The sequence below is a fragment of the Sarcophilus harrisii genome, chromosome 5, assembly GCF_902635505.1.
Source record: "Sarcophilus harrisii chromosome 5, mSarHar1.11, whole genome shotgun sequence".
Lineage (NCBI taxonomy): Eukaryota > Metazoa > Chordata > Mammalia > Dasyuromorphia > Dasyuridae > Sarcophilus > Sarcophilus harrisii.
The window spans coordinates 178,680,630-178,708,059 of record NC_045430.1 but is presented as its reverse complement, the minus strand read 5'-3'; the positions used below and the strand labels follow the sequence as shown (position 1 = coordinate 178,708,059).

General features: G+C 44.5%; 1 protein-coding gene across 1 annotated transcript; it reads right to left on the bottom strand.

Annotated features, from left to right (window-relative positions):
* Positions 1-16: 16 nt before the first annotated feature.
* On the bottom strand, positions 17-27,430 carry LOC100916834 (carboxypeptidase A5). Its single transcript, XM_031939061.1, has 12 exons — positions 27,155-27,430; positions 19,532-19,692; positions 18,904-18,985; positions 16,308-16,442; positions 13,484-13,582; positions 12,358-12,459; positions 9,780-9,881; positions 8,662-8,772; positions 7,579-7,669; positions 4,703-4,902; positions 1,475-1,559; positions 17-390 (listed from the first exon to the last, which is right to left on the bottom strand). Exons 2-12 carry the CDS (start codon positions 19,636-19,638, stop codon positions 203-205), a joined length of 1,302 nt encoding a protein of 433 aa, XP_031794921.1. The 5' UTR covers positions 19,639-19,692; positions 27,155-27,430; the 3' UTR covers positions 17-202.

Genomic DNA, 27,430 nt, shown 5'->3' with positions numbered 1-27,430 from the left:
CCCAAGTACAGACAAGAGAATCCCAACTTCTGAGGCAAAAAATGAGGCTAAAACTTGTTTTTTTTTATTTGAAGGAGAAAGAATATGGGGAGGTTGGATAGATATAGGGACAAAGGAAAGGAACAATTCTGGTTCCAAGGATAGACCCGGGTTGGACTGAGAAAAAAGCTTCTTCCTCAGACTGTGGCTGCACATAGAGTTGCTAGTAGGGGTTCTTATAGGCATGCTTCATAATGGTCAGGATGGCTGGCCACGTCTCTTCAGCTGTAGGGATGATCTGACTGGCAGGCAGTAAGAAGCCATAAATCCCAGTGTCTCGCAGCTCAAAGGAAAAGGAATATTTGATGTCATGTTCATAGGCCCAGTCTATAGTAATCCCATTGGCCACATCTACAAAAAAAAAAAAATAGTCCAAGTTGGAGACGGGAGACATAGAATCCCACTGTTAAATGTGCTTACCATGCTGGCTGATTTAGTTTCTTCAACTGGAGTGGTTAAGGAAAAAATGTCTATAATAAAGGCAACAATCAAAAGCTGACACAGTTATGGATGGGGCTACTAAGTAGAGGAGAAGCTGAAGAAGGAAGGGACAAAAGACTGGTAGAAACATTGAAAGCAACCAGGAATTATTTTCATTCCTCTTATGCTAAAGAGTTGGTAGTGAAAAACTAGGGTACTATAAAACATAAGTAAAATAGAATATCCTAGAATATTCACAATTTCTCAGAAACACATGTGTGAGTATATATTCATACATATATGTATGGTCATACATATCTACATTGTATGCATGTGTATGTATACATATGTACCTTGTATGGTTATATGTTATAGACATGCATGTCTATACATTTGTATGTGTGGGTGGAATTTCTATTACATGTATAGTATATCTAGAATATATAGAAATGGAGAGAAAGGAGAAAAGAGATGGACAGGAGAGAAATAGGGAGATTCAGACAGAGGAGGAAAGAGATGAGATGAGATAGAGAGGAGGGAGAGAGACAGAAACAGAAACAGAGAGTAAAGAGAAACAGAGAAAGGGAGAGACACAAAGAGAGAAACAAAGGCAAAGAGAGACAGAGACAGAGAGGAGAAAGGGAGGGAGGGAGGGAGGGAGGGAGGAAGGGGAGAGAGAGAGAAAATAGAATTTCCTAGAGAGCAAAGACTATTTAGTGTTTGTCTTTATAACCTCAGTTCACATCACAGGGGCCTAAAAATTGTTAATTGAAATGAATTAGAGTTAAACTAGAGGAGATACCTGGTTCTAGCCGGTTAATTGGGAGGTGGGGAGGGCATAAAGTATACACAATTAAGTGACTCGGCCAGGGGCTAAGGCAGCCCTGCAATCTCCAACTCCAAAGCACCTGTTCCCTTGCCTGATAGCCAACCCATGATGGGAAAGGAACACCTGGCAAAGGGAGGCTGCCTTCAGAAGCACAAACAGGTGTTGCTGCTGCCCTTGCTCACTCACAGATGGTGCTGATGGCCCTTCCATAGATGTAATCAGTTCCATGAACTTGGGAGAGAGCTTCCACTGCCTTGCAGGCAAGATTATGCTGCCGAGAAAACATCAAAAATGTAAGAGACAGGAGATAGAAACGGAATCATTCCCCTATGGACAGCTAGAAGTCTGGAGGGGCCAGGGCCCTACCGAACATCTTGTGTAGTTGTTTCAGTCACATACGATTCTTTGTGACTTCTGGGGGGAGTTTTCTTGGCAAAGATAATGGAGGGGTTCACCATTTCCTTCTCTATCTCATCTTACAGATGAGGAAACTGAGGCAAACAGTGACTTTCCAAAGTCACACAGCTAGTGTCTGAGGTTGTATTTGATCTCAGGTGTTCCTGGCTCTAGGGCCTAGCTGCCCATGTAGCATATCACTTGAGTACATCACAATGCTCAGAAGGCAGAAGACTTTAGTCACCAACCTGGTTTCCTTACCTGTAAAATGGGCCAGGACTTAATGATCTCTGGGATCACCTCATGAAGGAGGAGAGCTCATCCTTCTGTCTCTTACACCCCAGAGTCCACTTTCTGAATGGGGAGAATGAATCCTTGCTTTAACCTTGGCTCTCTCCCACTGTGGCCAGAAGGCTCACGGGTACCTGACCAATATTCACCAAGGGAATGGTGACGCTGACGCCAGGCGTCTCATCCAGGAGATAAGAATCAGAACTCATGGATGCCCCAAAGCTCAAGAAAATGGCTCTGTGGGCTCCGGCGTTGGCTTCAGCTCCCAGCCCAGCTCCTTCTGAATCCTAGTTCCTCTGAGTCTATGGAGAGGTCAATGGCTCCTAGCTCTTACAACAGACTGGCTGAAGAAAGTCCCGTAAGAGACAGTGGGCGGCTGTCTAGCACCTGCAGGGAGCTCTGGAGCTTCTAGGAAGTGAAAACTATTCCTTTCCTGCACTTCACATTTTAAAAAAGGAAGAACAGGGTTCTCTACCTACCTGGACCCTCCAGACCACACTGGACTCCCCAATCAGAGTCACAATGAGTAGCCTTGGCTCCTCAACACTACTGGTAAGACCACTCAGGATGTGTCCTGGGAGCTGTCCGGCCTCTGCTGCCCCTACCCAGGCTAGCTCAGAAGGGTAGGTAATCTTCAGTGAAATCATCAGCACAAGAGCAGATTCTCCCCCAATGGTTCCCCTGACTGTGACAAAGAAGTCATACTGTTTGAACTTTGATCCGCAAATGTCTCTGCCAATGGCCACAGTGGTCAGCTGTTGGCCAAAGTGTGCTGGATCTGGCCCAAATAGCATGTGCCTAAGGAGTTCCTTATCAAACAAATTATTTTTCCAATCCTTCCCCACCATGTATTTGCTGCTGTGCTGTGTGTGGATCAGTGAGATTAGATTATCGCCTTTTCTCCACTTGTTGGTTCTGTTCATGGGTGGTGAAGTGGGACATGGAGTTCTCCTAAGGTCATAGACCTGGAATTGGAAGGGACCTTAGAGTCCAAAATCCTTATTTTTATATATGTGGAAACTGAGGGTTAGAGAGATTTGATGATATGCCCAAGGTGTCACAGCTAGAAAGTGCCAGAGGGTGGATTTGAACTCAGGCTATCCTTTCCATTATGACACTATTCTTGGCAGAGCCGAAATCCAACCATATGGATGATGGTGGACAATGCCTCTGATCTCACAATGCACACCGTTTTATAATTCTCCAGCCCACTTATCTTGCAATGCTTTTGTATTTAATACATTTAGATGTCTTTCCTCTCCTTCACTACCTCCCCAAATTAACATGTGACTCCATAAAGAAACGTATCTTCTTGGTACTCTTCCTGGCACCTGACACGGTGCTCCAAACACTCCAATAACCCGGGGAAATTGTGATTGCTTCAATGAGGGTGTTCCAGTCAACAATGCACCTTGCAACTATACATGCCTTATCATCCTGTCAATCAGTTAATAAGATTTTTAAAGTACCTACGGGGTGCCAGGTCCTGTGCTAAGTATTGACCTGTGTCTACAGTTCTGCAAATGAAAAACTTCATCTGTTAGATCTGGGCACTCCATCCACCTCTTCTGCTCTGACTCCCAATCCTCTTTGCTTACTTTAGGTCCCAACTAAAATTCTACCTTCTACAAAAAAGCCTTCTCTAATCCCTCCAGTGCCTTCCCTCTGTTCATTTTCCCTTATTTATCCTGTACATAACTTGCTGTGTATATATTTGTTTCCATGTAGTCTCCCCCATTGGATTATAAATTGTTTGAAGGTAGAAACTATCTTTGGCCTCTTTGTAATCCCAGCACTTAGCATAGTGCCCGACACACAACAGATGCAACAAATGTTGATTGATCTTGTTGACTTCTCCTATAGCTTTGTCACAGGAGGTACACCCATTGTGCCAGGGAACTTCCTGAAACTCTCTTCACATGGTTATTTTTGCTGTTTGTCCTTCCTTTTCAAAAAGCACCATGATATCAGAGACAGGATGCTATGACATGCAAGTGAGTTGGATTTAAGTGAGGGAGGCTGTCCCTCCTTTCTCCTCCCTGCCTCCCTTTCTCCTCCAGCACCATCTAGATCAGGAGGAATGGAGACATTCCTGGATGCAATGGGAGACCGTGGCCTTTTTACATCAAGGCCCTTATAAGTCTCACTTGATCGAGGCAGCATCCATTCAGGGATGAAACCTGCGGAAGGATGCTAGTGGATGTTAGTGGAGGCTGTCTACCTCTTTCCCTCTACCTGCCTTGTCCACCACTGTTTCTGCTCACACAGAGGACCACCTCCCATAAATCGGCCCTGTTATTTTCCTGTGATTCCAACAATATCTTCCCTCCCACAACCATTTTTCCTTCCATGCATGGTGCAGCAAGTTCAGTGTGGACCAATACTTATTTTCTGGGGGAAGTTGGACATGTTTCTTTATCTCCCTCGGCATCAACTCCCTCACCCGTAAGATAAAGAAGACTGAACTAGATGGCCTCTAAGATTATATCCATTTCTACATCTATGGTCCTTGGAACTGTATAAGAAGTCAGGACGGCTGGCAGGACAATTTCCATGTAGGACATTTGGGCCTTGGTCCTACGGGTTGTGGAGGGTACTTAGGTTTATTTCCCCCTTTTGACAGAGGGTCTAACACAGATCCCTGTCAAATAAGAGCCTTCCCCTTCTGCTCTGGGAGGATGGTGCTCCCCCCACCACTCATATTCAGATGATGGGGAAGAATATTACCAGCTCCTCATTATCAAGAGTAGGCTCCTTCCTGTAGCCATAGGGATACAAGAGCATCTGGGAATAGCTATGGATGGACATCAGGGCCTTGAAATGCTTGTGCTTCTGGATGAAGTTCGCAATAGAGGCCACCTCTGGCTCAGAGTGAGGGAAGGGGCCATGGTAAGTCTCCGAGCAGGGATTGTTGCTAGAACCAACGCCTAAAATTAACCCCCCCCCAAAAAAAATACAAATTATAAAGTTGTAGTCCAAAGAAGGATAGAGTAGAAAGAACCAGGACATTATAATGCTATATGGAACAATCAGAAAGCCTGAGAAGACTTAAATGAACTGACACAGAGAGCAGAACCAGAAGAATACTGTACACAGTAACAGCAATGCTGTAATAATGAAATGTGAAAGGCTTGGCTACTCTTATCAATCCAAGACAATTATAAAAGACTTAACACTGAAAAATGTTGTTTACATCCAGAGATAGAACTGTTGAACTCTGGATGCAAAGTGAAGTATCCTTTTTTTCACTTACTTTGTTTTTCTTTTTTTTTTTCTTTTTGGCAATGTGAGCAATACAGAAATATGTTTTACATGACTTCACACATATAACTGATATCATATTACTTAGTCCTCTGGAATGCTCTTTGGTCATTGAGTTGATTAGGCCATTCAAGGCTCTCAAATTTTTTCTTAACAGCATTAAGTATTTTCTGGTTGTGCTTATTTCCTTCTGCATCCGTTCTTAACCTCTCTGTTTGCCTCAATTTGCCCAGCTATAAAATGATCTGGAGAAGGAAATGGCAAACCAAGAAACACCCAAAGGGAGTCATGAAGAGGTGGACCGAAATGACTGAATAACAACAATAGGAGACCCCAGAGGGAAATGAAAAGCCAGTCCCTTTGTCAAACTACTGGCAACAGCTATTGCCATCCTGTCCCTCAGGCAGCCATCCTAGCCCGCCCTCCCTCCAGCCCAGCCTCTGCCTCAGAAAACAGGCCTTCCATAGGTCGGCTCCCCACAAGGCCATCACCACCTCCAGCCTGGGAGCCAGGGGAGCCTGGCCAGCCAGTGATCTCCAGCTCCTCATCCCACAGGAATCCCAGCTTGAGATGAAGGTGGGGTTATACAGAGTGGATTCTGCCTTACTCACTAGAACAATTAAACCAAATTATGTTGAAACCACCAACAGAGTCCTGCTGCCTGAGTCACCAGAGCAGATTCCAAGGGCTTCTGGCCACAGGTGGGCCCTGAGGGAGCCTCCCACTTCCTCTCCTGCTTTGCCGCACCCACACCTGGGGTAACAAGTCTCCAGAAAGAAGTGGATCTGCCTCGGAGAATTGTGAATGAGGATGAGGGAAGGGAGGATCACAAACTCAAGCTGGAGAACCTGTTGGACACGTCTACCTGGAGGCTGTGCACCTGCTTCATGGAGCAGTGGGGAAGACAAACATCCCTTCCCTTGGCTTTCCATTCCTTTCTCACAATATGTCCATTTTCCAGCCCAGATAACCTTTCATCCCTTCTTCCCAATACGGCAGCAGAGGTGGAGCAGGGGGTGGAACACTGGGCTTAGAACCAGGGAGACTCATCTCTCCAGTCTCAGACCAGGGCAAGTCACTTAACCCTGTATACACTGGTGAAGGTTAGAGAAGTAAGTAATAGACAAAGATGGGGCCAGGTAGGACATAAAGGGACACCACAGAGATTCGGACAAAAGGTTATGAAAAATCCAATGGGGACTGATTTCTTTGGGCTGAGAGTAGGGAAGTTATACCCAAATCTGCCCAGTTTCACAGAGAGCCTTCACCACCTGCAAATGTCCTGGACTCTGCTCAGACTCAGAGAATTCTCTGTAGACATTCAAAACTGTCTGAGTTAAACTAGATTGGACTAGACGGTCACTAAGGCTCCTTCTGACACTCAGTTTCTGTGAATCAGAGACAAAACAGCCAGATCCTAACAAGTGGCAGCCGTCGTATTCTAAGCATCTCCCTGACTTGCTGTTCTAGCATCACGTCCAAATGCAATTTTACAATTAGGAAATGGAGATCCAGGAGTGAAGGGCCTTGTGAGGGTGCAGGACTCCTGACTCCCAGTTCATGGCTTTTCTGATTTTATCAGGACAGAGTTCTTCCTGAGTGAGATTTGTATTAGAAATCAGAACCAGAACCGAGGAATGGCCTGGTCAGATGCCACAACCCATGTTCTCTAGCTGGAACTGGACTATACCTGTGGACCCGCACCTGGACCCAGGAGTGGCCCAATCGATGAAGAATAGAACTTTTTGGTCATTGGCCAAACACCTGGGATTTCTCAAAACTCTAGGTACAAAATCTTCACAAATTCAAAAAATTTGGAGCTAGTAAGAATATTCAATGGGAATACTGGAAATAAACAAACATAAATAAAATGATAAATAAAGAAAAGGAGAATAATGGGACTACTTCGTGGGATTCATTCTTCACATTAATCCAGACTTGGCTGTTTGATCTAGAAAACATATTAATAACCTTTGGATAGTCTAATGAACTTGGGGCATCTAGAATATTCTAGATTCGAAAATTTCAGAGTCACATGAATTTTTGGAGGGGAACACAGGTAACCCCATTATTTATAAAGGAAGATATATATATATATATAGATAGATATAGATATATATTTCACGGAGGTGAAAGTGCTCACAAGTGGTACATCAATGGCTTCCAGGAACCTGTTGGAGCTAGCTCCGGCTTACCCCATTACACCTTTAAGTTCCTGCTTTCGGACTCACACCTTCAGAGCCTCTAGCGGTTCTCCTGGTGTTTATTTTACTACGGGGCCACACACGTTCTCTGTAGGAATCCCCAGGAGACCCCCGGCCCCCCAGGGGAAAATGTCCTACCTCCAAAGCCAGCATCCCAGTTCCTGTTGGGATCTACGCCCTTGCAAGTGGAGTTGGAATTGACGGCTCTGTTCTTGCGCCACAGACGGTTCTAGGAGGAAAATACAGGTCATTGGGTCCCAAGGAGACTCACACCTGCTGAGTGTTGGGAAAGGGCCCGCTCTTGGCTTCTGAACCCGGTCTCTCATGGGCCGTGTCGTTTGGGACAAACTCTCTGGGTCTCAGAATCAGAGCCTTTTAGGGCCAGAAGAGACCCAGCTGTTGATTGTAAACATTTATTAAGCTCCTCCTGTAAGCTGGTCATTTAAAAAATGAGGAAGCTGAGGTCCAAAGAGGCGATCAGGGTCACAGAGGTCGTGAGAGGAAGAGCTAAAACAGGATCCGGTCTTCTGGCCCCAAATCCCAAGGATCCTTATGAAACAAGGACCATGATCCTCCTTATGCTCCCTCCACAAGCTGAGCCAGGGTCCCTCCCGTGTCGCTTGTCATGCAGTAAAGGCCATTGCTGAGCTCCGGGTCACTCACCCGGGCGCCATTGCCACCTGTGCCCCACGGGGGAGGCGGGGAGGGACCGGTCAGAGCCAGGGCAAACCGGACTGATGGATGAGGTGTGAGCCCCCTGCCCAAAGGGTCCTGGGCTAAAGTCCTGCTGGGAGCACTGGATTTGGGTCAGAGACGGGTCACACTGCGGACTAATGCCTCACCATGGGCTGGAGGTACCCACGGCGTCTAACCAAGGGGCTTAACCCAGCCCTGCACCACAGCGGCCTCCACTGACTGGGCTGAGAGTTCTAGGGGAAGGGTCGCCAGCGGCCCCCGATGTCCCTCCTCACAGCCCGAGACCACACACACACACACACACACACACACACACACACAGTGAGGTTTATGATGGAAGGCAAATGAATTAATTTTAAAGTTATTAAAACCAAAATATACATACATGTAAAAGAAAAGGAGACAACGCAGAAAAACGGAAGGAAAGCTTCCCTCATTCCACGGGGAGATTAGACCTTTCTTCCCCTCCCTTCCTCCAGGTGCTCCCGTCTCCCCCTCCCCTTCTCTCCTCCCCAAGAGCCTCACCGTGCTGTGGGTGTAGGCAAATCCATCGGGGTTGGTGACAACTTCAAGGAAAATGTCCATGTGGTTCAAGATATTGGTCAGCACGGGTTCTTCCCCACAATCCGTGACAATCTGAAAGGAGGAGGGGACAGACAGAGACGTTGGAGGGTTAGCGTGGGACCCCCCCCCAAAAGGAGGCAGGGAGGATTATGGAGAGGAAGGGGGGTGGGGAGAACTGGCGGCACAGCTCCACTAGCAAGCAACGAGGCGCTAAGAACGCCGGATGTTGTTTGTGCCTCTGTGCGGATTAACTACAAGCCGCTCATAAACAACTAGAAGTGGATTCTTAGATGGCTTTTTTAGCAGCCGTACTCTTGTGGTGGTTGTTGGCTTGCATCGTATTCACTTTCTCACTTTTTCCTGTCCGATTTGGTTTTTCTTGTGCAGGGAGGCAAGTGCGTCAGTGTGTGTGCACGCATCGCGCTCAGCACATATCCCTACCACATCTAACTTGTGCGGCGCTGCTTGCCGCTGGGGGCGGGGGCGGGGGAAGGGAGGACTGGAACACGAGGGCGTGCAAGGTTAATGCTGAAAGACTGTCCATGCACGAAGCCGGGTCTGAACTCAAGAAAATCAAATGAAGGAACAAGGGCAGGGGCGCTTCGCTCCGACTGGGTCCTTAGTCAGCCCGCGCCTAACGCGCGCCAGACGCAGAGCGGAGGCTCGCCCACAGAGCCCCCCCAATAACGCCGGGGGCGGGGGCGGGGCCGTCTGCGCCGGAAGGCCGGGGGGCGGCGGCCAGATCAGAGCTCAGGGGGGTGAGCCTTCGGGACTCCGGCCTCGCGCCCCGGCTCCGCCACAAGGCCTCCGCGCTTTATTCTGTGCGGTCCCAACGCCCAAGCGCCCCGGGACAGAGCCGAGTCCTGGCTCTGCCGGCGGAGCGCCGCCGCGGCGGCCTAACGAGGGCCCGGCGTGTGCGCCTGTGGCTGATTGGGCCCCGAAGCTGTCGGCCGGCCCCCGACACGCGCAGGCGCGCCGCGCAGGCGCGCGAAGGCTCCGGGCCGTCCCGCTCTGCCCCACGCGGGCCGTTTCCCGCTCTGCCTGCCGGCGCCGCCCCGCGGGCGCTCAGGCCCTCTCACCTTCATGGCCGTCCACACGCCGGTTGCCTGGGTGATCCACTCCCGAGCGTGAATGCCGCTGTCGATCCAGATGGCCGGCCGGCTCTTGTTCCCGGTGCTGAACTGGGAGACAAGGAGCGCGCCCGCTGCGTGAAACAGCGCACGGCGGGGGGAGGGGGAGGAGGGGTGCCCCTCCCGCTGGGTGACACAGCGCACGGTGGGGGAGGGGGACTCCTCGGCTGCTGCGTGAAACAGCGCACGGTGGGGGAGGGGGAGGAGGGGTGCCTCGCCCGCTGTGTGAAACAGCGCACGGTGGGGGGAGTGGGGGGAGGGGCGCGCCCCACATGGGGGGGGGGCTCCCCAGACTCCCCGCAGGAGCTCAGCGTGGTTGGGGGCTCCTAGGTGGAGGGAGCATCGCCGTGGGTGTGAGTGTGCGCGTGAGTGTGTAAGTGGGTGTGTGAACAAGTGAGCGTGTGTGCGCGTCCCCGCGTTAGTTTCCCTGAGTTGGAGCATCCGTTTGCCCGAGCTAGCGCGCTGTGTCCCCCCTTCCTGGCCATTAGGCCACCAGGGCTGCGGCTGCTCCGGCCTCCCAAAGAGTCACCCAGCTCCGGGCGGCTCATCTCAAGTGCCCGCGCGGCGCCCTCTGCCCTCCCGCTGCAGGCCGGCTGCCTCCCGCTGCCTCCCGCTGCAGGCCCTTCTTCACACCTACTCCCAGAATTCGCGTCCTCTCTGAACTGAGGGCTTAACCAGACGCTTCTCCCGCCTGCCTTTGTTCCCCGATAGCTGGAGTCCTGCAAGTCTCTAGTGACCTACTAGAGCTGAATGCTTTGAGACAAGACTGGTCCGAGCCCTTCAGCAATAAGATAGTAAAAAGCCCTACTCTCTGTCTTGCCTCGGTTTCTCCAGCGCTACATTTTGTGTGAATGCGAGTGTGAGTTGTGTGTGCAAGTGTGTGTGTGAGTGTGCATGTGAGCGTATGAGCGACTGCAAGCGGGTGTTGTCAGTGAACGTGTGTGAATGCATGAGTTGTGTATGCAGGTGTGAGTGTGAGCACAAGTGCTTGAATGTGTTGTCTGAGTGTGAGTGTATGTGCGAGGGTTGGAGCATGTGCGTGTGCACAAGGGAGTGTGCGTGAGTGTGCCTACCATTAGAAGGAAGCAATACAGAGCGGCTCTTGAGCGGAGGCGGGGTGGAGATGGGCGCTGAGGAAGGGCCTCCCTCGGCCGGTAAACAGAGGCTTAGGCTGCTAAGCTTTCGGGGTGACATCCCCTGGGCCTTCAGGACTTCCGCTTCTGGGCATCCGCAGTGCGGATCCCTTCAAGTGGCCCTTGATCAGCACACAGCACCTTCACTCACGTGAAGGTCACCAAGACAAAGCCCCCCCTTTTTTTTTTACAGATGAAGAAACTGAGGCTAAACGCTGTTAAGGGCCTTGCCCAGAATCACACAGCTATAAAACGTCTCTGGCAAAATAGGAATTTGGGACCTCCGACTCCCAAGCTCTCTATCCCCACCAGCACAGAACTCCAAACATAATTTTTACTCCAGATTTTAATTTCTGTGGCACCAGTGTGTGGTGGGGATGCCTCCCTGTTGTCTCAAGGCCATTTATAGAGACTTTCAGTTAGTAAGCTGAAGATGGTCCCGTGAAAGCCAAAATTTCAAAACCTCCCAATTGTTTGGGAAAAGGCAACAGAGGGAGGAGGACCCAGCATCCCTATTCCTGGTTAACCAATAGAGCAACTGAGGCAACCCATCCATACTCAACCAGTTCAAATATAGGGTGAATAATTCTAATTTCTTAATGACCTTCCCACTGAGGACTCACCCTTTGAGGCCTCTGTGTGACAGAGCTTGTTCACAACCTTGCTTTGTGAGATGGGATGATGGCTAGCCACGTCCTTGAACCCTAAAATTCTGAGTTCAGAACTCACACCATTCAGGATGGAATCTAAACCAACCAAAGTGATGGGAGAGAATTCTCTACCTAACTCAACAGGGAAAAATCCCCCAAAAGTCATTTGTCTCAACAGTCACCCAACTCCTTACTCCATGGGGCCCTATTGATGGAAGGGGAAGGGCTGAGTGAGAGCAGGACATTGAGGCTCATCATTTGGGAAATGGCTGAATAAGTTGTGAGATATGAAAGTAATGGAATATTACTCTTCTACAAAAAATGATGAACAAGCTGATTTTAGAAAAGCCTGGCAAGATTTGTACAAACTGATGCTGAGAGAAAAAAGCAGAACCAAGAATACAATGTACACAGTACCAGCAAGAATGTGCAGTGATCAACTATGAAAGACTTAGTCCTCAGTGGTTCACTGATCCAAAGTAATCCCAATAAACTTTGGCTAGAAAACATCAACTGCATCCAGAGAGAGAACCATAGAGATTGAATGTAAATCAACACATTGTCCACTTTTCTTTCTTTTGTTTTTTTTTTCCTCTCATGGTTTTCCCTTTTGTTCTGATTTTTCTCTCCCAACATGACATAAAGAAATGCATATTTAAAAAATTAATGTACATGTGTAACTAGGGAAAAAAAAAGAGAGAATAGGGTTTTGAGGAAAGTATGTGAATGGGATCAAGGCATTACCTTCAGCACAAAAATGGGACGTTTTTCAAAGGTTTGACCAATCATAATTTTTGAGACCAGGTCTGAATGTTCAGCCACTAAATTGTCCATCCAGGTGTAGATCTGAAAGAAAGACACTTTAGATAACTGGCAATGGCCATGGAGAGAGGGAAGGGGACTTGAAGAGAAGAAACACACAAGGAAAATGATAAGGATTATAGGCCAGTAAGATTTTGGGGGGGGAGTACAACCTTTTAGGATATATGGTAATAATGCAGATGACAACTACATAGAATTCCCAACCCCTCTACCTTTGTCCACCTGCATTTTTGATTTCCTTCACAGGTTAATTGTATACTATTTCAAAGTCCAATTCTTCTTGAACAGCAAAATAACTGTGGACATGTGTACATATATTGTATTTAACTTATACTTTAACATATTCAACCTCCCATCTGGGGGAGAGGATGGGGAGAAAGGAGGGGAAAAATTGGAACAAAAGGTTTGGCAATTGTCAATGCTGTAAAATTACCCATGCATATAACTTGTAAATAAAAAGCTATAATAAATTAAAAAAAAAAACATCCATCAGAAAAAAAAAATGATGCAGGTGACAATCACCCTGAGGGTCATAATAGCATTAATAATCATGGTAATAAGAATTAAGCAAAGTTCTTTGAGGGGGAAACAGGATGTGTCCTTTGAGTGGGTTTTTTCCAGTAGCAGAACTAGGCCAGGTTGTCCTGACTCATTTACGCTCATTTGCATGCTAGGCTTTTAACCCAAAAAAAGTTATGTGGCAGGCAGCCTGAGATGGGGAGTCAGAGATCTGAGAGGGAATTAATCTCTTCATTAGGCTGATTATTTCTGGGGACCATATCCACTGCCAGGCAGGCTGGCCCAGAGGGAACAGCTCAGGGATATTGGTATATTTCTGTGGGGAGCCTTTCCTGATCTTTTCAGTTGGTTATAATCTATCATCTTCAAATTATCTTATATTTATTAACTATCTAAGTGTTATTCCCCCAGCTACTCTAAATACTATTCCACACCCCCAGAAAGTAAACTCCCTAGGGATAAGAATGGTTTTTCATTTGTATACAGCAGATGCTTAATAAGTGTTCATTTAATTAGATTGTATACCTACCTCCTCTAGAGTGTGGTAAGCGTTGTACCTGAAGCTACTAGTACTCCTCTCCAGTCTCCGAGAGGACGACATGCCTTTTTTTTCCTCATCTAACAGCACCTGGAATACAAATCCCCCAATGCTAGGAGGTCAAGGTCACGGCTTCTTTGTCTAAAATAGTGCCACCAGTCAGCTGGGGCAGAGAAGCGGTGACTGGCGGGAATACAAGGCTTGTGCTGGCAGCCACTCCGGCAAGGGTAGGAGTCTGGGGTGACAGCCCAGCTCTGCCCCTTCAGTTATAGCTAGTGTAAGAGGTACAGGAATTGAATAGTGGCAATTGAAAGACTCGGGTTCAAATCTCAGTTCTACAATGTAGCTATGTGACTTGGGGAAAATCATTTAATTTTCTGAAGCCTCTTCTTGGTTTTTTTTTATTAAAGCTTTTTTTTTTCCCCCGAGGCATTGGGGATAAGTGACTTGCCCAGGGTCACACAGCCAGGAAGCATTAAGTGTCTGAGGTCAGATTTGAACTCGGCTCCTCCTGACTTCAGGGCTGGTATTCCCACTGCACCACCTAGCTGCCCCCTTTTAAAGCATTTTATTTTCAAAACATATGGATGGATAATTTTTCAACAATGACCCTTGCATAGCCTTGTGTTTCAGATTTTCCTGTCCCCCCCCCACCTCCTCCCCTAGATGGCAAGCAATCCAAAATAGATTATACATGTATGTTAAAATCCAATGTATGTAAACATATTTATACAATTCTCTTTGAAGCCTCTTCTTTCGTAAAGTTGAGATGATAATCACTGACCTGCCTATCTGGAACATGTAGGTTTAACATGATTGTACATGTATAGCCTATATCAGATTGCTTGCTATCTTGGGGGAGGGGGAGAGGAATGGTATAAAATATGGAACTCAAAATTTTATAAAAACAAATTTTGAAAACTATAATTGGGAAAAATACTACCAAGTGCAAAAATTAAAATTTTTAATTAATTTAAATTAAAATTCAAAAATTTTTTACAAGTCTAAAAATTTAAATTAAAAAAAATTTTAAACCCTTTTTATTAGCTGACAATCCTTTTGATAGGTTCCATTAGTCTAGTAACATTTAGAGGTTTGATTTAGCAGCATTATCAAGGGAAACTGGGGAGCGCTCAGGCAACTTCCTAGCTTCTCTCCACCATCTTGGTTCTGCCCCCAAGTTAATGTGATTCCTACAATAACCATGGGAGGCAGGTGCTATTATTATTCTTAGGGTACAAAGGAAACTGAGGGAGACAAAGGTTGATAATTTGACCAAACACACAACTAGTAAGTATCTGGGTTAAGGTTTGAATTCAGGTCTTCCTGATTCCAAGTGTGGCATTTTATTTACTGTTTCCATCTCATAGTTTTGCAATAGTTTATGAGAAGAAAAAAACAACTGGGGGTTTTAGTGGACTGCAAGCTCAATGTGTATAAGTCAGTTTAGCAACCAAAATATTTAATTCGATCTGCTAATACATTGCTTAATAAAAACATATCAAAGCTGGAATATTGGTTCTGGACGACTCATCTGACCATTGAGTTGAGCCCAGGTGAATAGACGGGAGCCATGGGAAAATGGACGTACTAAGGTTTGAAGATTGCATTGTTTTTCTCATTTGAAAGGGGTAAATATGTCAATGTGTGGTTGAGCACAAGACTGACTATTGTGCCCATCAGACCACAAAGGCATGTTGTATGATCTAGAACTGAACTTTACCCAGATTTAAAATAACATCAAAAGGAATTAGATCTAGGAAGTTGATACAAGTTTTCTAATTTCCAGATCAAATCTTGGTAGAGCTCCATCTAGAGAAGGTCTCCCTAAGTGTTCCTCCTAATAGCACCTCCAAAATAAATGAGCCCTGTCCTCAAAAAAAAGGTACCAAACTACTTTATCATGTTTTTTGTGGTTCTACTATCTAAAAAAGTGAATGTTTGCAAGTTCATACTGAAAGTTCTTCTTGTTCAGCCATGTCTGACTCTTTGTGGCCCCATTTGGGATTGTCTTGGAATGTTTCCTGGAATGGTTTCCCATTTTTTCTCCAATTCATTCTACAAATGAGGAATCTAATCAAACAGGACTTGTTCAGGTAACCCAGCTAATAAGTGTCTAGGGCAGGATTTGAACTCAGACTTCCTGATTCTAGGCCCCAGCATTCTACCCACTGAGTCAATTAGCTGCCCCAGGCTGAAATAGAGAAATAATAAAAATCTTTTGTGGAAGAAAAAAAGGGAAATTTTCTCATTTCAAGTCTTTCAGCTCTGAAATTTAGTGATTTGAGTAGGATACTCATTAAATTAGAAATTGTTTGAGATGGATGGATTTTTTTTCACTTGACCAATCCTCTAAATTTCTTCCAAGTCATCTCTCAGCCTCTCCTGCCCCTTCCCACAAAGTTCAAAAGGCATAATAGAGGGCAGAAACATAGATCAAAAGGAACTAAAGGCTTTTTAATTGTAAAATTCCTTCCCTGTTTAGAGTTACATTCAAGCACAGTTCTTCTTCTTTTTCTTTTCTGAGGCAATTTGGATTAAGTGACTTGCCCAGGAACACACAGCTAGAAACGTGTCTGGGGTGAGATTTGAACTCAATCCTCTTCACTTCAAGGCTGGTGCTCTATCTACTGCACCACTTAGCTGCCCCCTCAAGCACAGTTCTAAGGATTCTAAGGTGAAAGACTGAGATCTTAGAAGTTGTTCAGTTCTCTCATTTCACAAATGAAGAGCTGTGCTCTCTTGCTTACTAACTTAGATGGAAGCCCACATTAAAGTCTTAATTAATTAATTAATAAGAGATTCTTGGTCCTACCTGGATGTCCTTTATCATGATGGTATAGGAGATGCCGCTGGAATTCAGATAGTTTTTGACGGCGTTCAGGTTAGAGAAAGGAACTCTCATATCCACGGGGAGGCTGGGCCTGGCTGGAGCGTGCCAGAAATCAACCTTTGCAGGGAATGGAGCAGAGGAAAGAAAATAGATTGTTTCATCATGTAACCCCGAACATTTACACTCAGGTGGGATGTGAGGGCTTGGTCTACTGTTATCCGGCACAGTCGCTCCCCTCCTGTATTTCACCCTCCCCTAATGGCCGAGTTATGGGGAGAGAGAAGCTCTTGTTCCTTCCTCAGCCCCACGCTGCCCAAACACTACTGCATCTTCCAGCATTGCTTCTTGGTCAAACTCCACCTTGTACTGGAGCATCTTTGGGTCCCAAAGGCCCTCAAGCACCTCTCACTAGAGACTTTATCTAAAGTGGGGATGAGTGGTCACCAATCATTGTAATTATAATGGAAAGGGCCCTTGAGAACAACAAAGAACAATAAAGACCAGGTGTTGAATGGAATTATACAGCAGAAGATATCCCTTTCCTTCTGCCATGGAATGGACAGGAAAACTTCAAGTTCATGGTATAACAAAAGCTTATAAACATTTGGATTCCCTCGTTAAAATTGGCCACCTGTGTTACTTATCCTTGCCCTGCCTTGATTTTTTTATTCTGCAAAATGAGGATAATAATAGTATCTACCTCCCAAGATATACGTTATAAGGATAAAATGAGAATATGTATATTATATATATATGCACACATATACATGTATGCATTGCATGACAAACATTAAAATGCCTTATAAATGCTTATCATGATCATAAAAAAGAACATTTGGATTCTACTCTTGGACATCTTTGTGTGTCCCAAAGTCACTTCATGGCTCTCTGTAAAAAAGGGAAAGTTATTCATAACATCCTTTGATAACTGATCAATAGAAAAACTCATAGAAGTGAGGATTGTGAGCAGAGGTAACCACCTGCCTCACCTGTAGGACCATGTTTAGGAATACCTGGTTGTCTCAATTACCCTCTCCCCAATAAAATATATTTTATTATAACTAAAAGAAATTCTGCTAAACTCAGAGGAATCTTGACTATCACTTTGAGCAAAATCCTTTAATATCTCTTAATCCCATTTCATCTATAAATGGAGATAATAAAGTCTGTCTTGCCTTAAAACATAGGCTTGTAAGGGTCAATGTGATTATGTAAGTGAGGACACTTTGGAACTACAGAGCCTCACACAAGCATCAGGAATCATGGTTATTTTTTTCTATCATTATTAGAGAAAGGTTTCCAACCTAAATAAAATATTGATATTATTAAAGATATAAATATAGGAAAATATGAATATATAATGTAAATCTATAAATATAATGTACAAGAATATAAATATAAGAAATAAAAGATTAATAATACCTCTTTAAGACTGATTATCTCATTTGCTCCTCACAACAAGCCTAGAAGGCAGGTGCTACTCTTACAGATAATAAAATCAGATAGTGCCTCATATATTCTAGTTACCGTGCTAAGCACATATTACAAATATTATTTCATTTAATCCTCATGAGACTCCCGAGAAGTGGGTGCTATAATTATCCCCATTTTATAGTTCAGGGAACTGAGGCAGGCAGAGGCCCGAGCAGACAGGAAGCCCTCAAGTTTGAATTTGAACTTGGCACTCTAACCACCGTTTCATCCAGGTGGTAGAATGGACTCTTACGATGGACCCAGACCACACACATTTGCTTCCCTGAGCCTTTTCATCATAAGACATCCACGAGTTATCTGGTGCTCAGTTCCTAATACTGGACACTGAGGAAAACAATTTTGCAACCAAGAAAATAGCCCCTTTCCCCTGCCTGTGACAAACTCCCAGTTTCACAGGATTTCCCCAGCTCCACCATCCTGCTCAGCTGCATAAATGCCCACAAGTATGGGAGGGAGCAAGTGGGCCTTGATCTTTCCCAGCAAGGGTCCTTGGGACTTTCCTGGAGTTTTGTGATCATGGAGGGATGGGGGAGAAAGTGGTGCTCCGGGCCAGATGCCCACACCCCTAGAGGGCTGGGGGAGGGCCAGATTCCTTCCTTCCCCCTAACGTTGCTGGGGCCTCCCAGGAATGGCACTCTAGCACAGGAGGGCCAGCTAATGGCCGAGGAGACCTCCTCTTGGGAGGGGCCTCCTGCTATTACATTAATTCCACGGACCTCACCCGCCCAGCCTTGGTAAATGTCGCATGACAGAGCCACTTTCACAAATAAAAGTGAATTAAAATTAATTTGAGCATTTCATAACAGCTCCAGGTTTGATCCACCCGAGGGAGTCCAGGGATGGGCGCTGGGAAACAGCCTCCTGTCAGACGTAGCAGTCTCCAGGTCTAACCCCAGGAGCGCTGGGTTCGGAGCTAGAGGGCCGACTGAGGATCTTCCAGACACAAGTCCTTGATCGAGCAGAGGAGAAACCAGCCAAGTGAGAGGATCTGTCCAAAGTCCCAAGGGAGGTTTGTAGTGGAGATTGGGATTTGAACCCGTGGCTTCTCCATTACACCATGGGAACTCCCGGGAGCCAGGCTCACCTTCAGGTCTTCGGAGTCCTCTAGATTCCTGAGTAATTGGAGCTGCTTCTGGTCCTTGGCCCTGATGCGGAGAACCTGGTCTCTGGGAAGACAAGAAAAAAAAAAAAGCCCAGGGGCAGGAGGGTGGCAGGGAGTCCGTGGCAGGTGGGAGCCACGGGAGGTGTTAGTCCCTCGGGTTCTTTTGAAGAAGAGGAATTGGGGGGGGCCGGAAGGAGGGGTGCCAAGGGGACTGGGTACCAGCAGCAGAACTTCAGGGGCAGGTGGGCCAGCTCGCACCCTATCCCTATGGGGATGGAGATCAACTTCAGAGAAAAGAGGGAGCAGCAAAGGGAAGAGAAAATGTGGGGAATTAGAAAAGGAAGAAAGGGAGAGTGAGAAACAGGAAAGAAAATTGTTTAATGGAGAAAAGGGGGCACAGATAGTGATTGCAGGACCAATTCAGCGGCTCCAGATCCTCCCAGGAGCACCTAGCAGGATGCTGATAGGAAGAAAGAATGAGGGGAGGAAGGGGGAACGAAGTGACTGCAAATGTCCCCATTTCACAGGCACTGAAACTGAGGCAGCTCGAAAGCTCTGGCTCTCTCTGTGAGATTCCCCCCAGACTCCAAGGCAGAGAGCCCCTACTTACCCACTGAACATCTTCTGGCTGAAGGCCACTGTCAGGAGGAAGCTCAAGATGGGGAGACCCCTCATGATGAGCCGGAGCAGAGCAGGACCACCGGCTGCCATGGGCATGTGGAGCGTTCAAGGGCTTTTACTCATGATCTCAGCAGCTAAGCGTCTGCTTATCTTGGGAGGAACAGAAATAAGGGATGGAGAAGCCACAGGATGCTCTGGGTAGGGCACCTGCCCCGCCCACCCCACCTGAAGCAGAGCCCCTGGGGCAGATGGGGAGTCAGAGAGGAACCCGAGAAAAGACTCTCAGCCCTGGCAAAGGGGGAAATAAAACTGCATTCTACTCTGCATTTGGGCATTATCTTCCAGAACACTGAAAGTTCAGATTAATTCCAAATCATGTCTGATTTAGGGAGCTACCCAAAAGGAGTTTCCCCCAATGCCTTTCACATGACTGTTCCAAGACAATTTTATGTAATATTTATGAGAATCCAAGAAGGAAAATGCAAGGCATTGTAAAATATAATTTTAGGTGAATGTCATTGGGAAATGACAATGTTTTAAAAAACAATCAGCACTTACCTAACACTTAAAAAAAAAAACAACAACTTTCTTGTTCTCTAGGTCCACCCTTACACACACTCTCCCACTTTCTCTTCAGTCTGCCTTTCTTCTAGGAGAGCCAGCTTGGGATTTAATCCCCAAAGCACAGGGAACCACCCAAAATGAGTTTCCCCCATTCCCTTCGACATGACTTTTCCAAGACAATTTTATGTGATATTTATGAGAATCCAAGAAGGAAAATCCAAGGCGTGTAAAATATAATTTTAGGTGAGCGTTCCTAATAGGTGACTGTCATTGGGAAATAATGTTTTAAAAACAAATGGCGCTTATCTAACACTTAAAAAAAACAACTTTCTTGTTCTCTGGGTCCACCCTTATACACACTCTCCCACTTTCTTTTGTTCTGCCCTTCTCCCAGGAGAGCCAGCTTGGGGTTTAACCCTCAAAGCAGCAATAACCCCATTGCATGACTGGTGCAAGTGCAGGATAGAACACCACTCCCGGGAAAAGGAAGACCTGAGTTCAAATGCAGCTTTAGACACTTACTAGTTGTGTGACCATAGACAAGTCACTTATCTCTATCTATCTCAGTTTTCCCATCTGCAAAATGCAGCTAATAATAGCACTTTTCCAGGGATGTTGTGGAAAGAAAAAACCAAGTATTGACAAAGTGCTTAACACAATGCCCAGCACATAGTAGGTGTGCATCGCAGGGGAGGAGGGAGAGAGGGCAGTTAAGAGAAGCTCACTGAATGATTTCACAAATGTAAACTTGACTCCTGACTCTTCAGTGGGGGCAATCCCATTGTATCCACCTTCCAGTTTGGGGAGGAGCACTGATGGACCTGTGTGTTGGAAGCAATTCCCCCCATTCCTGGTGTTCTCCCATGTGCTCTTCCTTAAAGCAGAATCTCTTCCCGGGACCCCCAAAACCAAGATCTCCCCAAGGGGGGCATGACTGGAGACCCCAGGGGGGGGCTGCCAAAGTCAGCGGCCACAGCGGGAGCAGAAAACATCTTCAGGGCCGCTGTGCCAGGACCCACAGCAGAGAAAGCTGGTGCCCTGGTACCAGCAGTTAAGCAAAGGGTCACTCTCAGAGGCACTTCTCAGAAGTCCGCTCCCAGCCCCGGCGCTTCCCAGAACAACAGATTAACGAATGTGGCCGGGAGGACCGGGAACATCAGGAGTCCTCACACAGGCTCTGCTCCCTGCCTGTCCCAGAGCCCTGGGTCCCCAGGAGACTCACATTTAAAAAAAATTAAAAACAAACCCTGAACTGCAAAGGAACACAGGTGGTTCCCTTTCCCCCTTGCTTTCCTCCTCCTTCCCTCCTGAAAGAGTGATGTCCAGCCCCAGGTGTCTGGGAATAAGGAAGCCCTGAGCTCCTGTTTCTGGCTCAGACACTAGCTGGGTGAAGTGAAGGCAGAGACAGACATACACATGTGCACATATAGAGAAGGAGAAGGATACATACAGGAGTAGCAGATATAAAAATACCATATTGGAATTATATATAAGAATGACATTCTAGGATAATAGATAGGGATGTGTATCGGAATTATACCTGTTAGAATAACAGATAGGGATGTATACTGGAATAATAGATAGGGACCTATATTGGAATAATATCTGTTAGAATAATAGGAATGTATGTTGGAATAACATCTATTAGAATAATAAAGATGTATATTGGAATAATACCTATTAGAATAATAGATATGGATGTGTATTGGAATAATACCTGTTAGAATAATAGATAGAGATGTATATTGGAATAATACCTATGAGAATAGATAGGAATGTCTATTAGAATAATAGATAGGGATGTATATTGGAATAACACCTATTAGAATAAAAGATAGCATATTCAAATAATAGATAGGGATATATATTGGAATAATACCTATTAGAATAATAGATGGGAATATATATTGAAATAATACTTATTAGCATAATAGGGATATATGTTGGAATAATACCTATTAGAATAATATACGGCAAGTATATTAGATAATACTTATTAGAATAATATATTGAAATAATGTACATAAGTATATATTAGGAATATTATTCTAATTTGGATATTATTATAATAAATTATTCTAACATATAAATGATATATCTATTCATATGCTTTATTTATTGTAATACAATATTAGAATAATGCAAATATTAGATAATATATAGAGAAAATATTTCTTTATATTTATACACACATGTGTTTGTATGAATGAGGGTTTTTGTTCTATTTGACTATGTATATTTTTAGTAAAGATTTCCGCCCCTTTTTATGGAAAGGAAGTGGGGAAGACAAAAGAAATATTTTCTTTGAAAAAAAATGAAATGGGATTAAAAAAATAGATACCAGATTTAATATGATTGAACATATACAACCTATATCAGATTATTTGCCCATTTAGGGAGGAGGAAGGGAAGGGAAGGAAAGAGGGAGGAAAAAATGGAAACTAAAACCTTAGAAAAATAACTATTAAAAATTAAAAAAAGAATATTAACAAATAGATATTAGCTGGTACCCTGGGAAAATGACAACTTATTTCAGCTTCACTTTTCTGTAAAATGAGGGTACCAATAATAGCATATACCTCACAGGATTTCTGTGAGAATTAAATGAAATAATATAAATAAAGCACTTTGCAAGCCTTAGAATTCTGTATAAATGTTTCTGCTATTATACATAAATGTAAGTTATTATTATGTCAGCCAGGTGGTACAATGGTGAGAGCACTAGATCTGGAGTCAGGAAAACCTGAGTTCAAATCCAGCCTCAGACACTTACTGTGTGACTCTAGGTCACCTCTGCTTAACTCAAGTTTCTTCATCTGCAAAATGCTGACTATTATAGTACCTCCCTCCCAGGGATGTTCTGAGAAAAAAATGATAAAATTTGTAAAGTGCTTAGCAAAGTATCTGGTACATAATTAGCTGCTTTATGAATGCTAGCCATTTATTATTATTATTATTAGATATATTAGAATTATAGAATAGAATGTAGAAATGTAGAATAGAATTACACTTAAAAGGCTAGAAGATATGGGGGCTGGGAGAAAAGGTATTATCAAAGGGGTCCCTGAATAGAACAGGATGCCAGCCTCAAGGGGGATGGGGACGTGCAAGGGGGAGGATTTGGGGGTTCTCTGAGACTTACACACAGCCAAAAGACCTGGGGTTGGTGACTTGGAGTCAGAAAGTCTCTGGGGATGGAATCTGGCTGAACATTTAATAGCTGCCCATCCCAGAAGCAAACCCCTTGATCTCTCTCGAGTTTGTTTCCTAATTTTGTAAATTAGGGATAATAATAGTACCCATTTCCCAAGCTTGTTGTGAGGATCCAGTGAGATAAAGTTTGCACCATTCAGTGTGTTCTCTGTCTAAATGCAAGTCCTTATTATTACTTGTGTGACCAAAGGCAAATTATTGAATCTCTTTCCGAGTTTCATTAGTTAATAATACTCTATATTTCCTTCCTACAGCGGGACCTGGAATGGAGAATATACAAGTTCAAATGTAACCTCAAACACTCTGGGTGATTCTAGGTCACTTAATCACCTCAGTTTCCTCATCTATAAAATGGGGATAATAATAGTATTATTTTTGGGAGGGACATTTTCTAAAAATACAGTAACTACATTGTTTTGCTCTTTTTCTTTTCTTTTCTTTCTTTCTTTCTTTCTTTCTTTCTTTTTTTGAAATAATAGCCTTTTATTTTCAATATATGTTAAGAGTTTTCAACATTCATCCTTGCAAAACCTTGAGTTCCAAATTTTTTCCCTCTCTTCCCCCCAACCTCTTCCCTAAATGGCGAGTAAGCCAATATATGTTAAACATGTACAATTCTTATATACATATTTCCACAATTATCACGCTGCCCAAGAAAAAGGAGAAAAAAAGTGAAAAAGAAAACAAAATCAAGCAAACAACAAAAAAGGTGAAAATACTATGTTGTGGTCCACATTCAGTTCCCACAGGCCCTTCTCCGGGTACAGAAGGCTCTCTCCATCACGAATCTATTAGAACCGGCCTGAATCACCTCTTTATTGAAAGGAGCCAAGTCCCTGAAAATAGCACTTATTTTCCAGGCTTGTTGTGAGGGTCAAATGAGATTAAGAATTAAGTAAGTCAGTCCCTGGCACATAGTAGGTGCTTTCTAAATGACACGATCATCATTCTCATGATTATAACTGTCCCTACTATTTCACAGGGTTTTAAGAAAAGCATTTTGTAATGGTTTAGTCATGTATACTTATTGTGTATCTAATTTATATTTTAATGTATTTAACATCTACTGGTCATCCTGCCATCTGGGGGAGGGGGTGGGGGGTAAGAGGTGAAAAATTGGAACAAGAGGTTTGGCAATGGTTAATGCTGGAAAGTTACCCATGTATATATCCTGTAAATAAAAGGCTATTAAAAAATAAAAATAAAAATAAAAGAAAAGCATTTTGCAAAACACTCTATAAATGTGAAATAATGAGATAAAACGCTGAAGACAGATTGCTGGGCTATATTTCTCAGGACATTCCAAATGACATTTTCTTAGGTATTTTCTCTGGCTCAAATACCGGTATCACCAAAACACTCTAGACCTGTGTCCATTACCTAAACGTTTCTTGGGCTCCTTATTTGTATGTTTAAACAATCTCCTTGCACCCAAGACAATTCCAAAGGAGCTATGGTGAAACTATGCTCTCCACATGGTTCCAATATATATAATTCCTATTCTGGGGAGTTTTCTAGGGAGCTAGATGGCTCAGACTTGGAGTCGGGAAAACGCATCTTCCTGAGTGCAAATTCTACCTTGTCTACTCATTAGTCCTGTGGGCAGTCATTTCACCCTGTTTACCTCAGTTTGCTCATCTGTGAAATGAGCTGGAGAAAGAAATGGCAATATCTTTGCTGAGAAAACCCCAAATGGGGCTGTGAAGAGAATTGTTTTGAGGATAAACTGAGATACTTGCACACAGTAGGTGCTTAATAAATGCTTCTCCCATTCCCTTGCCCAAGGTCACACAGAGGCGACCCAGAGAGCTGGCTGGATTTGTCCAAACTCCCACAGGCAGTAAGGAAGGGAATCAAATTAAGGATCAGCCTAGCCAAGGCTGTTGTGAGAATAAAGTGAGGTCCTATTTGCAAAGTGCATACAGCAGGCAGGTAATAAGTGCTTCTTCCCTTCCACAGTGCCGCCCGAGGTCCCAGGGCCGGATGATGCTCCCCGGGGTTCTGCCGCTGCCCAGCCCTCCATGCAGCTACTCACCGCTCGGACCCCAGGGGGCGCTGGGTGCGGGTGTGGGCGGGGCTTTTCCTGCCGCTTCCTGCCTGGAGGTCGGTGCCTACAGACTGAGAGGCGCTGCTGCAGCCGGGGCGGGGCCGGCGAGCCGCTGCCTCCGGGAACCTCCGCGGTCCGTTAGCCAATCAACAGCGCGCTTCCGGCGGGGCGCTGCGGGGCAATGGCTGGCGCGGCCATTTAGAGCCGGGGTTTGGGTGATGCCGGGACCGGACCGGAAGCCTCCTCAGCGGTCCCTCCCTGGGCGCGGACTAGGGGCCCGCTGCGGGTCGGGCGCCGGGCGCCAGGGGGACCCACGAGGCTGGTGGCGGTCCCCGCTCTCAATTTATGGACCTCGGGGTTTTATGATATTATCTATTTATGATCCCGAGTCTGTGGTCCGATGGGGTTAAAAAACAGGCGAGCTTCATCTAATGAATATAACGTCTCTTGCCTGAGAGGAGGGACCCGAGGAAGGGAGAGAATTTGGAGCTCGGATTTAAAATAAATAAATAACATAATAAATAATTAAAAATAAAAAATGATTTTTAAAAAAGGAGAAAACAAACACGGACACAAAAAGCAGCTGAAGAAACAGCTCAAAAAAAAAAAGAATAGATAATCAATATTAAAAAAATAGATAATCAATATTAAAAAAAAGAATAGATAATCAATATTAAAAAAAAGAATAGATAATCAATATTAAAAAAAAAGAATAGATAATCAATATTAAAAAAAAGAATAGATAATCAATATTAAAAAAAAAGAATAGATAATCAATATTAAAAAAAAAGAAAGAAAGAAACAGCTCAGCTTTATTCATTAAATAAAACTGGAATTATTCACTCCCTTCTGAAATTTTCCTAGAGCCGTAGTCTGAATTAATCCTTTAATTTAATCATATTTTTCTCTGTGGGATCATGGAATAGTAGAATTAATGAATAAATGAATGAATTTAAGTACTTTTATTAAGTACTGTTCAATTAGCACTCCATTGTGCTAAACACTAAGGAGAGAAAAAGAAAAGTTCGTTCCTGCCTTCCAGAAGTCTGTATTCTAATATTCTAATCTAATTTAATTCTAATTTTAATCTAAAAATAACACTCAGATGGATGTCTGGCACACAGTTAATGTTTAAATAAGTTTTCAGCTACAAATCAGATGGAAAAGTCCCGTGGTCCTTAAGATGCAGCAGCAAAACAGATGTTAATGCCTCTTTTTTTTTCATGTCATTTCCACGGATAATTAGAGAATAAAAGGGGTGCCTTTCACAGCTATAATAAAGGGATCAGTTTTTGGAAGGTCAGCTGAGAGACCATTCTGGCCCAGTCCCTTCATTTTACAGGTGAGGAAACTGAGGCACACAATTTCCATTTGGAATCGGGTCTTCCTGATTCTATGTCCTGAGCTACCTCGATGCTCAGCACATAATAAAAGGAGCTAATCAGTGTTTATGGAATTGAAATGGATTCCTACAGAAGCATGATGATGAAAGACACAAGGATTGTAAATGACTTATGTGCAATCACTAACACGCAACATGAGAAAATGCTGTTATCAGCTAAATCAGGTCACTCACTGCATAGAGTTGCCCCTGAATGAAATATTCCTGATTCTGACGTGTGTGTGTTCTGTCCTCAATCCTATTAGAGATATATTCAGTCAAAATGGTACAAATAAATAAATAGATAGATAAATAAACCATAAGCATTATTATAAACCATAAGCATTTAAATATCAGAGTATTCATCATATCTACCCCAAACTTCCCCTCTCATTCCCCTCTTGTACCTATTTGAATCTCCAAACATGGAAAATCCTGTTTAGGATAAAGTCTGTTTCCACACTCCTGTCCAAAGTCTGGAATCAAGCGATGGGAAGATCTAGTCTCTGATCACAAACTTCATGGGTCCCAATCCGGTTAGAGTTGGATCCATGCAGGTAACTCAGCACTAATTTAAAAAAACACTCTATGAGCTCCGGGTGTTTCTCCTTGTTACAGACAGAGGTACTGCAGGGTTTCAGGAGCAATGTTTTCCATGATCCGAAATCTCACCGGACTTCTGT